Raw genomic sequence first — 16,507 nt, 5'->3', positions numbered from 1 at the left:
GTGTGTGTTGATCATTACGATGTGCAGTTATTGAACTTGGTTTTATGATAACGACGTAGACCATAAAGCTGAGTTAACTTAAGGAAATAAAAGGTATGCAAATACAAAGCACTAAAATAATAATGAAGACCTTGTTATCGTGCTAGGTGATGATCTGCAGTAGCATTTGTCATTCAGCTTTTCAGTGAAACCCCATTGCAAAGTGCTGCTCCAGCATCACTCCCCATCCAGTCCTTGGTCTCCCTGAACTTCTGGCTCAGCTACTGAAGAGACAGAATGTATTGGATCTGCTCTGAGTTTACAAATGCTGACAGATTAATTTGGAAAGACAGATTGCAAACATGCATCATGGCCACAGTCTGAGTTCTATAAAAGTGATGTATGGCTGGTGCAGAATGATTAAAAAATTGTATCAAGGGAACAGCTTAATTAACTATTCTTGATTAAAGTAGTACAGTATGTGAATTTAATAGCTTGTCTTCAAAAGCAGAATGTGAAATCACTTATTACTGTGGTGTATCTTGCTGGCAAATTGTGAGCTGCCAGAGGTTCCTGTGATTAATTGAGTTTAGAGGAACTTAACACTGGGGTGGGAGATACTGAATCATTATTCTGCTCTCGCTTCAAGCTCATTGCCTCATGCAAGAAAAAGATTGTCTGGAATGAAGTCATGGGAGAGTAGTGAGAGGGCTGAGAGCTGCTAGGGAAGGGAGAGTGCATGGGGGCTGCAAAGCAAGGTCTGCAGTGGGCACCATTAACAAAATGGTGGGCAGGCAAAAACTGTTAACAGCATCCTTGTTCCAGCTTCCACATGAGTGGAGTGTGGGTTTCAAGTACTGTTTACAACGTTCTTGACTTGTAAAGGTTTTCTCTAAAAATGCTAATGCCACGGGATGGATGTTTGCTCTAAAATAGAAGCTTAAATTGTGAAGCATAATGGAGAGCCCAAGGGTGAATTTTGGGACCAAGTTTTATTGCTGTGGCACGAAGGGCACTGACTGCCTTCGTTATACAACATTTCAGCATTAGTTAAAGCCCAAATTCAGCCACGCTGATCAATTAGCACAGACATGAAACTAGTGAACTTTATCCTTAGGTGATGTCAAAACTCAGCCTAAGTGTTTTCTTGTCTTCTTTAAATTAATTTTAAACTCCTGCTTAGCCTTTATTTCAGAATCGAGTATTTACACTTGATTTGCTTTATTCCTTCTGATCCCAATCAGAGTCAGTTTTCAGTGCATTTTTTTCACTGTGTCTAGGTAAATACACTGTTTGGATGGATGAGTGTTACAGCTTGCAGGTCAGATGGGTGAAAATCATGATCTCACAGCAGCCATCGTGGCTTTTAAACTGAGCACCCGCACATCTGCTAAGATTAAAAATCAGGTTTTGTTTGTAGCTAATGTGGTATCTTACATTGACTATGATTAGTGAAAGTCTGAGTGCTGAATAAAACAGGGAGGAGTTATGTATGGCCTCTGAGAGATGCTCATTCTTCCCAGCACCTCTCTCTGGGGAGCAGAGCTTACTGCAGCAGGTTGGGTCACTGAGATGAGTAGGACTAACTGTCCACCCTACAGTAAGTGAATATAAAGGGCAGACTTCTCAAGGACAAGTCCCTGTCAACACGTTTTTCTTGCAGATGGATTTATTTCAGAAGCTGCCGCTGCAGTGACACATAATTGTAAGGCACAGTTGTTTTGTATTTTTTATGAGTGCTTTGAAAAAAATTAGCAAATTCCATTAATATTGTGGTCAGTGAGCTCATCTGAAGTTGCCTGATGGCACTGTTCTGTATACGCAGTGGAAAAATCAATAAATTTAATCCAAGGTAAAACCGTCAAGCTTTCTGAAGGAGAAGACTGCCTTGGTTGCTGAGTACTGGAAATCATTGCCTCATACTAATTGAACAGCATCCAGAAGTTGTGTGGCCGAATCTTCCAGACTGGTTTGACTCATGGGGTCTGGTGACTCCAGATGAAGTATATTTGTCATGCCACAGTCCTACAGGATTAAAAGCACTTGGATTCATTTGATCTGATGTATTCCAACAGTTTTAAGCAAGTCCATTTTTTATTGTCCTTTGCACCTTGTATTTAACTGGCTGTGGAAGTCCAGCATCTTACTTTTTGGAAGCCGAGCTGTGATATGACAAATATTTCTGGCCAGTATTTCTAGCTCTGGCAGGGTTTGAAGAATTCTTGGCTGGCTTTTACAGTAGGCTAATAGCTTAGACCAAATATAACAAGAGGCAGAGTCCAGCATGGAGAATTTAATCATGTTATTTATTATATTATTGTATTATTTTTCTCGTCTTGAAGTTATTCACTGTTTTCTGGTTTTGTGCTTAATAAGCAGTCATTCTCAAATGTTTTAGTCGATATTTAGATACTAATTAATTTGAAACAAAACATCTGAAAGATGCTTTTGCCTTTCAGCAGAATAAATTCGCTTCAAAACTTGCTTTTGTAAGTCATTTGGAAGGTCTCACTTACTGAGTGCCTGGGAAGTAGGACTCACTCCTGGAACCTCTTTGCAGCCGTATCCGTGGGCACTGTTTGTAGTCCTGCAAAGGCACAAATTGCAAAGGTGCCCCCCGGATGTGATTAAAGTGAAGGAAATGTATGAATGCAAAATAGTGAACCGGTTAAAAGAGAGAGAGACATCTTTGTTCTTGCTCACAGTAGCATTCAGATGTAAGTAAATAATGGCTGACGAGGTGGGAACAGAGGAGCGCTGCTAATGATGTGCAGCTTTCCTGAGGTGGGAACCAGGAGAGAATGTTGTTCCTGATTGTGTCACTCCGTTGGTGTGTCTGGCCTTGGTAAAATTTCATTTCCGTGAGCTGGAAGGGCTGGATTGGCCCTATACCTGTGGCAGTGTACCAGAACTGCATGGCTGGAACTTTGAGTAGCAGACCTCAGTAAATGGCCATAAACCAACTGTGAAAACGCACTCTTAATGAAAGACGGGCCTACCAAGAGGTAGATGGCCCTGAGCTTCCCTTGGTCCCTTGGGAGAGCGTGGAGATGAAAATTTGCTCACCCTGCAAGCTGAAATTAGGGGGGAGTGACTTTAAGCTTCAGGAATTTGGGGCTTAAACAAAACTCTGAAATTGAGGATGAGGAGAATACCCCCTAATCACCTCAGTCTTCCCAGACAGGCCTTGATAATGTAGAGAGCTTGCTTTCATGGAACACCTATTGAGTTAACGAGTTAATGGGCCCTTCTGGATGTAAACGGAGGAGGGGAATAGCTGTGGGTGAGAGGCCAGGGCAGTCAGCCATAGCTCAGTTGGTGCTCTCTAAGCAGGAGGACATGGGTGGATGGGCTGGAGGAGAGACCATGGAAGTCCTGTGGCAAAGGATCTGATACCTGCGCTTCCCTATGGGCTGCACAGCGAGGCCTTCTGATGCAAAGGGGCCAGCCCTGGCAGTGCTGAAGCATTGCGTATTCATAGTAACTGAATGACTTTAATGCTCCTAGACCATTAATAGGACAGTGCTGCGTTACTGCCTGCTTATTTATAGCTGCACATTTGAGGTGGTGTGTGGCTGCCAGTGTTCGTTTGGAAGATCCGAATAGAGGAGCCTTAGGCTGAAAGGACTGTGTTCCTTCTGCTCTTATTATGGATACGTCTCAGTGGGGCTTAAACATCACAAAACGGGCCTCCCATGCTCTGTCATCTGCAGCGTGCCCTTCCTGTCTCTGTGAAGGTTACTTTGGGAATCCTGGACTGGCTGTGGGCTGGCTGCTGGGCCTGTCATGCGGCTGGCTGCTTCCCCACCTTCCTTCTCGGCCTCCTTTCCCAGCCATTCTGACACACAGGCAGTGTTCCTGCTGGGGTAGATCAGCCTGCTTGTTGAAGGCTGAGCGTGCTGCTGATGGACAAATTTGTGTCCAGTCTTGACAGCTTGCAACACGTGCCTTTTTCCAGGCTGCCCCCTCCCTAGAGAAAGGCCAAGGAAGGATTACGTTCTGTTGTGGGCTGTTCAGAAGTTGTGAGTTCATCACAACATCACAACATAAAAGACCTCCTGCGGCCTCTGCTTGAACATGTATAAGCAATCTGCAGAGAGCTCCTGCAGCCCCGTCTTGGCTGCTTTGTTTTGCCACAGACATGAGCAGGTGAGAAATGCTCATCAGGGCACTCGCTGTGATTGCAAAGTAGATTTTATTTATTAATGTTCTCAGTAGCGATCAGGGAACGTTCCTGGCTTGTTGCAGCTGCTATGCTTGTATTTGGCTCATCCTGTTACAAAAATGCAAGGGGATTATGGGGCTTTGGTGGCTTTAATAAAATCTATTTCTGCTGTTAGGATCATTGATGTGGTATATGACTTGAATTAAAGTTCTCATTATCGCATTAAGATGAAACAAGGAGTTAATTAAGTGTAGGGAAGTAATTGATAAAACTGCAACATGCAGTGAAAAATGAGACAGTATTTTTCACTAAACCCTTGCGTTCTCCCACTTGTAAGTACCACTCCTATGAATGTTCATTGGAGTGTGCTTCTGACTCAGGCAGAAAGCTTTCACGTTTGGCAATACTGCACCGCTTGGTAGTAATGTGGTGGCACAGCATTTTCTGAACATTCTTGTGATAGAAAAACCCTGTTAAATTATAGAGGTACTTTTCTTACCCTTGCACTTTCGTGGCTTGAAAAGAAAACTGTGTTAAAACTTGGCTTCTGGAAGTGGCTGAAAGTCAAGTTGCAGACTTGAAAACTGGCTTTGATTTGAAATAGAAAAGTTGAAGACAATGTAAGAATGTATGTATTGGTTGCATGTGATTTTTGTTAATTTTAGGAAGACCTGTTGGGTCATGAGTCATGGAATGTGCAGATATTTTACATTAGGACCATTCTTTTTCTACCACATTATTGTTTTGGTTTGGTTTTAGTAATCCAAGAGTTGAGGCAGGAAGACAGATGACCTTTAACAGCTCTTTGGCTTAAGAGAGATGTTCAGCAATGTACCACACATCTTATGTACCCATTAGAAATGTCAAGCTCAGTTTATTTCTTCTGGAGCAATTTTTTACCTTGGGTTTTCTGATCTATGAATGCTCAGTGTGTAGATGTACTCTGAATATTTGGTAGTAAAGCTTATGATATTTCATCTGCAAACCATGGTGAGCAATAACAAAGTAAGCGTGTCCTGAGAAGGCTGAGATAAGTCAGAGTCTTGAACCAGTGCTGCCTTTTTTTGAAAGAGTTGGGCTCTTATCCCCACATACATGATCTAATCTGTTTTGCAAAGCTAAGCTCCCCTTCCCTTCCCTTCCCTTCCCTTCCCTTCCCTTCCCTTCCCTTCCCTTCCCTTCCCTTCCCTTCCCTTCCCTTCCCTTCCCTTCCCTTCCCTTCCCTTCCCTTCCCTTCCCTTCCCTTCCCTTCCCTTCCCTTCCCTTCCCTTCCCTTCCCTTCCCTTCCCTTCCCCTCTTCCCTCGAGAGTAAAAATAGTTGGTGGAGCTGCATGCAGTTTCTGTCCATTTGCTTATGAGTCTCAGACAGCGTTGCTGCCTGCGGAGAAATGCATCTCTGAATGCGGGAGGTTAACCTCACTGGTTTTTAGACGCCACATCAAAAACAAAAGCTCTTGCTCTCTGATGTGGCAGTACACGTGATACATCCTGACTTCAGTAAGGCTTTAAATGCTGTGACCAAAATGAGAAGCGAACTCTGTACGAAAGATGTAGGCAGATGGGAAAGAGCCCAGAGGGGAGTGACAAGAATAGGAGGCTTAGCAAACATAAGCTGTAATGGAAGATGGAATGAATTGATTTGTTTAGCCTAAAAATACAGAAGGAAAATGCAAGTCACTTGGTACAGAAAAGGTTGCTTTTAAAGGCAGGACAGTCAGCTTTCCTCTGTGACTACATACAGATGCCAGAAGACATCGGGCAAAGATTTAAGTTGATTATTAGGACAGACATTGGAACTTTCAGGGAGGTTGCAAAGTGAAAGACAGGATGAGAAAAAAAACCCACAGGACTGGAATTTGGAGAATGGATTAGACAAAAATCCTTGAAGTAGTTTAGATATGTGCCCTCAGGTGGTGCAATTAGACAGTACTCTGAAATATCTTCCTTTAGTGCTGGCTGAGACTATGGGAAGCTTTCAGATGACAGAGCTTGCAGAGTTTCATAATGGTGTTTTCCTGGAGAAAAGATGTACAACTTTCTGGCAAAAGAGGGCAGAGCTCATTTTGAGTCTTTTCTGTGCCCACACCTATGAGGCTTGGGAAGAAGTAATGCAGAAATTGAGATGATGGGCACTTTAAAATCAGATGGGACAGTAAAGGGTTTATCAGGCACAGAATCACTCAGTTACTGTTGAGTCACAGAATCATTAAGGCTGGAAAAAAAACCTGAGATCATCTAGTACAGCAGTCAATATCTGTTGGACATCAGTATTTCCAGGCCTGTAATTGGATCTTAATGGTTTGGATATCTTCTAATCTGCAGTACTGTGGGTATCCCAAGCTATTTCTCATTCATCCTGGATGGAATATGTTTACTCTGTTGGTGCCCCTTTTTGCTAACACCCAGGAGACACACTTATCTGCTCTTCTTCCAGGTAAACTTTGCACAAAAACTCTGCTTCCATTACTGATTTAAACAGCTTATAATACGTTTGAGCCATCTATGATTGCTTTTCATTCTGCTGTATATCATATCTATTCTCAGTATCACTCAAGTAAATTTGTTTGGGGAATTATACAAAATCCATTTCTGTGGGCTAGAAACTCAGAAAACGAGCAGGCTGCTGTGTTCTTTGTGAAATAAAAATATTTCTTTCTGCTATTTGTGGAAAAACAAGGCAATGAAAAGATGGTACAAATCCATAACTCAGGTTCCATTCACAGCCATAATACTCCTGTATGTCATAGTACATGTCAAACTTAACAATATTCACACTATTAAGTTCTTTGAAGCGTAAGTTTTACCCATGCTTAGGAAAATTGCCAGGTAGCAAGAACTGTAGCTCTGTTCTCTTGGGTCTTAAATCTTGTGCCCTGTACAGATTTCAAAGTTAATGCCAACAAAACAGCCGCTGAGAAAATCCAAATACAGGGATTTAAGTGTGTGCCAGTGATGACATTTCCATGATTGCAATCTACCAAAAATTTAAAAATGTTCACCTTGGACAGAGAATGAGAGCTGATTGTAGGGAATTCTTGCTGTTTTGGAACATATGTGGCTGTGTTTATGTTCCCTTCATCAGACTCACAGCAAGTGGAAGATGCAGTTGGCCAGCAGTGGGCATTCTGAGCAGCACACCGCCTGCTGCGTGCGATGCTCCACGTGTTCAGAGTGTTTCCTGTGATGGCAGGCTGTGGGAATTGGAAAAACATTGTGGGAATAAGTGGTGTGGGAGTGCCTGTGTGTTAGGGACGCATGGAGGTGGTTTCTGTATCGATGCTGTTGCTTTATGCATGAGAGCCAGCCCTGCAGGCTGTGCATCTCAAAGCCTTCCTGTTGCAAGTACATTTGTACTGATGAGTAGTGCTACTGTAATTTTTCTGCCATGGCACTTGTCAGGATTACTTCTTGCTGCTGTTTATTCTGCTTGTGCTTGGTTTAACTGTTTCTCTTGATTTGCACCGTGTTTTCTAATTAGTTCAGTTTTTCCTCCTTGCTGACTTGCAAGCGATGAACACAGAAGAGATTTGTGTTTATGTGTTTACAGTTGAGCCTTAGATTTATCTCTGGCTGTACAGGGGGCAAAAATATCTTGAGAAAAGAGTAATGAACATTCCTCAATGGTTGCTGAACATCTATGAGACCAGGCAGTGGATGCTGGCACGGTGAGGAGTTGGTGGTGCTCTTCAGCAGTGGTGACAGTGACAGTGGGTCACCTCTGTTGGTGCAGGTTTTCACAACCACAGCATGCAGGCTTGTCTTCATTGCTGCATAGCTAACAGTGGTGACTGATGAAAAACATCATTGTGTAGCTGGGAATTTGCCCTATCAAGTGCAGCTGCTGTGCTCATTCTATCTGTTGTAGTTTCAATGGAAATAAATAGGCTTTACTTTCAGAGCAGCCTACATATATGTGGCCCAAGACAATTCCTCTTCACTCAAAGCAGCCTCGGCAAGCCAAGGGTTGGACACCTATGGGGTAGTGTATGGGAGCATTCAGGGCTGTGTTTGTCATTGGTCTTAGCTGGTTCTGTCTGTGCAGGAAGGTCTCAGGATGCTGTGCTTGTCTGTGCTGTTGGAGGCATCTTTCAGGGTGGGTATAGGCACATTCTGCAAGCAGGCTGGCAAAGCCCTGTCTCTCCTCAGAAAAAATTTTGCATCCAGCTATTTAAAAAGCCTGGAAATGACGCATCTGGCCCTCTAGGTATTTTCTCTCGCATGTCTTTGAAGGATGTAAAGCTCTTCAAACCCATCCCACTAAGATCTTCTGCAACAATTGCAGTAGCAATAACCTGCTTGCCATTCCAGCAAAGTGCCTTCTTGGAGCACAAACTAATGGATATGTGTCCTGATGCAAACAGGTTGCATAACACACCAGGTTGCTTCTAAGGCTCTATGTTGTTTATTCCTGGTCATAAATGTTTTACAGACTTCATGCCATGCCCTTGTTTCATGCTTAATGCCAGTGTTTTCCACATTACTACACTTGCTGGAAAACTACTTTCGGGAGATCTGCATGAAAAATTTGAGGGCATGAGTAACATATAATTTACTATAAATAACTATATTTCTGTAAAAAGCTTGTTGAGAGAGAGAGAATAATTGAGGACACAGGCTTAATAAGCAGTAAAATAACTTTAGCCAGGGTGGCTGTACAGTCCAGAAGGCTGACATACCTGCAAAAGAGCAAAAGTAAGCTTGGTTGTGCTTGCTGTTGCTGAGTGCCCTAAAATCCTTTCAAGTTTCCTCCAGAGCCAGTCTGGTCTTGTAAGTTGTCAGTAATGTGTTGTTTTAAAACTCGATCCATCTATTTTTTATTTGCTAGATAAAACTTTCAACCACCCTGATGTACCAAAGCCATTAAAGATGGGGCGTATTAGGAGGGTTGATGAGCAGGTCTCCATTTGCTTTGTAGTATTTCTGGGCATCTCTCGGTGTGAGCAAATATCCTTCATGCCCTGAAGCAATCCCAAGCTATGTGCTGTACAGAATGGTGAGGGATAGTTTTCAGGCTGTTGCAGAACTGTTGTACAGGGGTCATTCCTCAACTTATTTTTGCAGGCTGTTTCCTTCTCGAAATCTTGTAGACATTCCCCTTTATCTGCCTCCCATCCCAGAGTACCACCAAAAATGGAGGAGCTGAGATGATGTTCAGGGCAGTGCCATCCTCCTGTTGCAGAACAGAGGCACTCTGCAGGCGACTTCTACTTCTCTGGAGGGGATCCCTTGAAGTGTGAAGTTTGGCAGCATATTTGCATGAAGGAGCTTGGAGATAGAAACATTTAATTTTTCTGGATGAGAAGATTCAAATGTGCAATCCCCACAGAGGGTGAAACAAGAATAGAATGGCAGGGTTCAGCTGAGAGGTTCTGAAGGAAATGGCTGCTCATATTTATCATTTCTGTTTCTCACCAGTTGTTCTGTCTGTTTAGCTGCCTTCGTTTCCTGCCTTCATTTCATCTCTTCCTGCAGCAGTATTTCAGTTTATCTTTAGCCTTCCAGTATGTGGTTACTCTAAAAAATCCTTTGGAATTCCCATGACCAAGGAGTCCAGGCTTTCTGATATGCACAGTGAAGGAGGAGGGGTTGAAAAGCTGATGGGGAGGTTTAAAAACTTCTTGCTATTAGATGTAGTAAATATTAATGCCCTTTAAAAACCCTTTACTGGTTGGAAATTCTCTTTTTTTCTTTTTTTGCCTGCTCTTCAGTGATCATAGAATCACAGAATGGCCTGGGTTGAAAAGGACCACAGTGACCATCTAGTTTCAACCCCCTGCTATGTGCAGGGTCACCAGCCACCAGACCAGGCTGCCCAGAGCCACATCCATGAACTGTATTTAGGTATTCAGGAGAATCCTTTGACTCTCTCCAGAGGGAGCTCTTTTTTTCCTCTTCCTTTTTTTCTTTTCTTCTCAACTTTACATTTTTGGATGGATTTTTCACATTTGTTTGGATCCCGCAGCCTTACTCGAGCATAATTGGCTCATTAGGTTTTCTGCTAGTAATCGCCCCTGATCTTAGCTTCTTCAAAGGCATTTAAAAAAGCAGCTACAAATTACTTACTGCTCTAACTCATCTTACTTTCAGCTGAATGTGCAAGCCAATCCAATGAATAAGCCAATCCAACGGATAAACCAATCGAAGGAAAAAGCAGATCCTTCCAGCCCTTGTAATCAATACTTCAAATCATATTTTGCTGAGCAACATTAAATAGATTGAATAGGTGTTTGTGTGTGTGCTCTCCTCCATATTTCTGCATTTCTGGAGCTGCAGTCCATACAGTAATATCACCCAGTTACACCTGGCAAGGAGGAGTGAGTTTCAGGATGAGTGCAATGAGTTTGAGAAAGCTATAGACTGCTGATAAAAGCATAGGATTTCTTTCTGCCAAATCTGGCTTATGATCCTGGCATTTCTGCAGGCTGCATGCATGATGTTGGCAGGGTTCAAAGAATCTGATTTTTTTCCAACAATACCTGCCCACACGTTTCTACCTCCCTTTTCTTTCCATGCTTGAATGGCCACGATTTCAACCTGAAATCTTCAGGTTTTGAGCTCTCCCTGTCTATCATGTGAGGGTAGAACTTAACAAACCTACTAAAAAAGTTATTTTCTGGTGTCAGATTTATTGGGAATGATCTTTTGTAGGGAGAAGGCACCATGAGCAAGCCCTTCATTCTTAGCTGAGGAAATGAAGCCTATTACAAGGTGCTGCCCAGGACTGGGGCAATGCGTGCATCAGCCACGGAGCAGCACCAGCACCCACTGACTGCTTTCATGCATCCATCAGCCTGTGTGAAAGCCCACACTGTAACCTATCAGCAGTCACAGACGTCTGAGAGGGATCAGAGTTTGTGCCAACGTTGGCTTTTCTCACAGCTGATGTTGAGAGACTTACTGTGGAAGAGTGATGAGCATCATCCCTGATGGCACGGATAGGAGGAAGGTGGGCTCTGTATGTCAGCACCATCCACACTCCAGCAGCATCAATACAAGGAGGCTCATTTTGTTGGCATTCACTTCTCCTGTTCTGTGGCTTTTCCCCTGTCTGGTTGCATATTTTTCAATTACCACAACTTTAGAGAGAAACGATTGATGACCAACATGCGACTGCTGGTTAATGAAAATCAGCCATTAGGTGGCAGAATTGCTAATTGCATCTTTAATTGATTTCTTTCTGGCCGGTTTCATCAGTTAAGGAGAAAAATATGTGGAACAAAATGTAGTCTCTTCATTAAATACGTTGGTGTTTATGAGAGCATCTTGCTCTCAGCCTTGCATTACGAAGCCCTGTGTGTGGTCACGAGTGTGAAGGGAGTTGAATTATTAGCAGCTCACCTCTGTCCTTCTGTAGACACCTTAAGAAAATACTTGAAGTACCAATGCTGCTGGAGATGGCTTTGGAAGCATCAAGGGAAATGCTGACAGAGATTTAATTATGATAGCAGTAGTGGCTGTTGCTGTGTTAATAGCAGCTGGTGGTGCAGTTGTTGCCATCTGTTAATGCCCCCAAATTGTGAGATGGCACATCCTTTATGGAGGAATTAACAATAATTTACGTATCTATCAAATGAAATCACCTTGATTTGCTGACAGCTTTACCTTGATAATGATTAATTGCAAAATAACGGGGAGTTAAGTGTACCACTGTGAGCATTTTTATCATAGACTAGCTAATGCCCCTGTCTAAGTACAGCATCCTGGAGGGTTTATTTTTGAAGTGCTGCTGAGGGGCATTATTTGATGCATTTCCTTCCAATAATCCGTATAAGCAGAGCTAGATTAAAGGCTCAATTTAGCATATTAATTTCTATTTGCAGCAGATTAGGACTCTAAAAAAACACTTGTGGTTCTGCCGATGCGTGCTAACTTATGAAATGTTAATGACTGACTCTGATGCTTCAAAAAGAGAGAAAATGAGGCTGAACTGAAAGAAGTGCCTCTGCAACCCAGGTGGGGTGAGCCTGGGATATGAGAACACCAAATGGATGGGCTGGCCAAGTGTGTGTCTCACGGCTCCCAGGTCGTCTGGCTGTGCTCTAAGTTAGAATCCAAACCATTCATTTCTGATGAATCAGTTTCTCTTCCAAGTGATGGGGAGGAATATTCCATTTGAGCATACTCTGAGGAGTTATTTTTGAATATCAGCTTGTGTCAAAGCCTTTATTTTGGTCAGTGCTATGAACTATCAATGCCATAAATAACAGTGAAAAATGAAGTACCGAGCCAATTTGGGGCCCTGTTGGTTTTCATTTCCCTTGAACTCCTTTTGTTTGTTCCTGCTGAACAGCAGATGGAGGAGGTGACATGCTCTCTGGTTAGGTAGAAGAGTTGTAAGTAATAAATAACAGAAGAGTGCTAATTATCAGAAGCAGTAGGAGGGAAAGAGTAAACTTTGCGCTATTGAAGTCAAGTAAACTCAAAATCTAAACTCAAAATCTATTATTTCCTTCTTCCTGGGTAAGTAAGTTGGTCACCCACAGTTAGAATCATAGAGTCATTGGCCCACCAAGGTTGGAGAAGACCTATAAGATCGTCCAGTGCAACTGTCTGCCTATCACCAGTAGTTCTCACAATTACAAAATGATTTCAAAGCAAATGGTTCTGTCTTGTTCTGCTGCGTTGGCTTTCCGATGCAGGATCCAAGGAGGGTTGTGGCTGGGGCAGATGGATGTTTGGTAGGACTTGGGATGGAGGCTTCTTTCTCCCTCACTTTATTTTCATGCAAGGCACTGTTTTCTGTTAGGGAGGATTAGAAGGCGTGCGTTAAACAGCGTTAAATTTGCTGAGGCAGTTGATGTTTACAGCTCTTGTAGAATTATTCATTAAAATATTAAATGCTAGACAGCCTGCCTTTTTTTAAACTCAATGATTTAGTGTCCCTCTTAAAAATCACGTCGTGTGATTCAGACATCTAAGGACTAAATAAGACAAAACAAAACCATCAAAATTACCCACAGAAGCGTTAATTCTTGGGTTTGCATTTCCTAAATTGTCACTGGAGCGATGGGGATGGATTTGCTTGGCAGGAAGGCTGCAAGTTTGACTCAGCTCCCTCCCACCAGCACCAAGCACGCCATGCAGACTGGAGGGGCTGCGTCCTTCTGCAGGGAATGTTTCACAGTTTCCCACCCAGGACGATGGCCCTGCATCTCACAAGGCTGTAGCATCAGTGGTGTTGACTTCAATTTTGTTTCTGCTGAGCTTTTCTCATTTGGTTGCACAGGTGGCAGGGAGCAGCAGAGTGTGACACTGTGATGAGAAATGCTTGCGTGCTTTGTTGCTTGATAAATGCTGATGGCATCTCTGTTGTGTTTTCTGTGTGTTCCAGGAAAAAAGTGCCAGTTCAAATGTAAGACTTAAATCTAATAAAGAGATCCCAGGATTAGTACATCAACCCAGAGCAAAGTAAGTTCAGTTGTTTTTATTTAATTTTAATACAAATAATTGCAGAATTGAAGTAGTATCTGTGGCCTAGCTAAGCCAATTGGTGGTTTGAGCAGCCCTAAATCCATGCCTACTTCAACTAAATCAGGTAAGAGCAATATTGGCACCAGCCTCCTGCAGTGTCCTGTCCCTTGCACAGCTGAGATGCAGGACTTAAACGTGTGTGAGATGCACCTTGCCATGCCTTACAGGGATACCATACTGTGTTACTTCTCAGTTTTTCATACATTTTACACACAGACAAACATGTATGTGCACTGGTGTTCCTGATCACTAGCAGCTAAGTTGTGTTCCTGAAAACTAGCTGCTAAGTTCCCAGGGCAGCTTTTGCTGGCTCTTGGCTTAAGTTAGCAGACATAGAGCCTGTCAGACCCCTGGGAGAACCCCTTCCATTTCAAACAGTGAGGTTGTTGCTTGGAATGAAGGCTGATTCACAGCTGAGATGGCCTGGCTGAGATCAGTCCATGTGGCATATGCTGTGAAATATTCAGCTCCTATGGCAGGGCTGTTACTGATGGTAGTTACTTGTTTCTTATCTAAATCACCATTGTGTTTTAATCACTAATTAGATTGAAAATAACACTGTGTGGAACCATATATCAGGTGCTTAACAGAGAGACGATAAACCTTTGCTGCTGAGTTTTGAACATCAGCAGAAATGCTGTTCTTTATGCTCTGCCTTCAGGACACTTATTAACTTAAACTTGCCACATACCAAGTGCACTGTATGCAGTTTCACTAATTTCCCAATGAACTGACAGTGTAATTCAGTCTCCTTTCAAACAGAGGGGACAAAGTGCTTTGGATGTAATTGCATAGAAGTTTGCAGCAAGGAGGTGAGGGTAGAATCACCATTTAGCAAAGCAAAACTTCATTACAGCAGCCTGCTCCTTCCCAGCAGGGTCAGAGATGTATTCCAATGCTTTGATATCAAGCACAGTTGTCTTCTTCTGTGCCTGCAAGTGTTAGTCAGCCTGGGCCAAAAGGAGCCCTTCTTTTGGAAGAGTCCCCTCTTCTAGTGCATCCAGGGCAGCATGGAAAAGGGCAGCTTAACTAAAGGAGCAGAAACAGACAGGTAAATGGTAAGGTGTTTCTTTAAGCACCCTTGCAAGAATGGGTGTTATTTCAAAATGAAAAGCAGCCCACATAGCAAAGTAAGATTGTGAGGGCTTCTCCTGTGCATAGGAGGATTTAGATTTCTACATCTGCAATGTGTAAGGAGCCAGCAGTAGACTTAGGGGGACTTTGGCAAGGCCAAGGAGCTGGTCCTTCCTTGCCATGTTGGGTGCTAATGAAGCTGTACCTTCGTGGGGCTTTGTCCTTGCATCTTGCCCTTGCAAACCAACTCAGCTGACATCTTGGAGAATCCCATTTTTTGGTAAAATGTGTTCCATCAGCCAGGCACGAAACATTTAAAACACAAATGTGCTTCCTGATGTTTTCTGATTTCTTTCTGGGGAGAAAGATTTCTTCTGCTTCATTGCAGTGCTTTTCTCTCTCAATATTATTCCCTGCTAAGGATTTTATAATTTCCCACAGCTCCTCAAAACACACACACTGTCACATTTGCGTGTTGCATCTTTAGATCTCAGGGCAATTTTACTGCTTGGTTAAACTTTTCTGAGGATCGTGTCCTGTCCCCAATGGGAATTCTGATGTTTATGGCAATGCAATACCTTTTTTTCCCCTCCACTTAGTTTTCTTACTAACTATGGTTGAAGTGAACAGTCTGATTTGACCCAGAACTGGATCTACGATGGTGCAAAGGCAAAAACATGTTTCCAGAGCTCTCTCCATCTCATGAATTACAGCAAGTGCTGTGCTTCAGTGGGGATGCTTCCCTTCCCTGCTGTACACTGCAGGTCCCTTGCTGGGGCTGAGTTCCTGCATTTCCTTACCAATTGGGTGTACCAGCATTACAAGAGGGCTTGTGCTCACGCTCCTTCCATCTGCTGAGAAATCTCCATGTTTTGGTCATCAGAGCAGCAGCCTTTGCCAACAGCTGTTTCTGTCCAATGGTGGCACTTGGGGATTGAATTCTGCAATCTGCTGGGGACTTTAAGTGCAGGAATTTTTCATCTGCTTCCAAAAATTACGTTATCATCTGTAGAGTGAGTGGGTCTTCAATTCAGGGCCAGGAATCTGCCTGTCCAGAGGACAGATGGCAGGGTTTGCTGCCCCATACAAGCATTTTGTCCCCATTACCATTGAAGAAAAGGCTCCAAGATCTATGTGTCCTTCAGACTACCTGGCATCGCTGTTATGATGATCCCATTCCTTCTCCCTCTCCTCTCTTTCCATCCTGCCTTCAGTGCCTGGCATTTCTCTGCAGACCCCACATGCCCAGGCTCTGTTCCAGAGGATGCTCCACCCCTGTGATGCAGAAAGGATGTTGTTATTTCAGGAAAGAGGCTCTTACCACCCCATAACATAAATAGAGCAGACACACCCCAAGTATTGTCTGCCTCACATCCTCACCTTCATCTCCTCACTCTTTCCCTTTGTGTCTGCCCTTGCTGTATTTTGGGATCACGGGTCACCCCTGGGGAAGGGCTTGTTGTCCTGTGCCACCATCAAGTGTTTGACAGCCAAAAGTGGTCTTTTCCAGCCCTATTCACTAATGGGGAACCCCCTCACTAAATGCTGAGCCTCTTGATGCTGTAGATTTGATAAATGTGAACAATCTGTGGGCTACCCAAGCTGAGCCTGAGGCCACACGTGAGTACTTGCCCAGCTGTAGTGGGGCAGGGAGGTTTTACAGAACAAGGCTGTGATTTAGACCTTCATCTCACATTGCAGGCACTTTGTGCTGGTGAAGCTGGCAATCTTCAGCACTTTGTTTTGAGGGTGCTTTTCTAGCCCAGGGAAAGGCAGTGGGCTGTCAGGTTTCCTCTGGATGTATGTGGATGCTGGTTA

The 16,507-nt window shown here is 43.4% G+C and overlaps 1 protein-coding gene across 4 annotated transcripts in view; it reads left to right on the top strand.

Annotated features, from left to right (window-relative positions):
• Window positions 1-16,507, top strand: part of C9H1orf21 (chromosome 9 C1orf21 homolog) — an 89,296-nt gene that overhangs the window by 68,119 nt on the left and 4,670 nt on the right. For all 4 annotated transcript variants that reach the window (XM_090145931.1, XM_090145929.1, XM_090145930.1 and 1 more), the window contains exon 4: window positions 13,476-13,552. In XM_090145931.1, coding sequence (XP_090002057.1) covers window positions 13,476-13,552 — 77 coding nt within the window. The remainder of the gene's footprint in view (window positions 1-13,475; window positions 13,553-16,507) is intronic.

The sequence above is a fragment of the Phasianus colchicus genome, chromosome 9 (genome assembly GCF_987193195.1).
Source record: "Phasianus colchicus chromosome 9, bPhaCol1.hap1.1, whole genome shotgun sequence".
NCBI lineage: Eukaryota > Metazoa > Chordata > Aves > Galliformes > Phasianidae > Phasianus > Phasianus colchicus.
The sequence above is the reverse complement of the archived record's forward strand: the minus strand, read 5'-3'. Positions and strand labels throughout refer to the sequence as shown.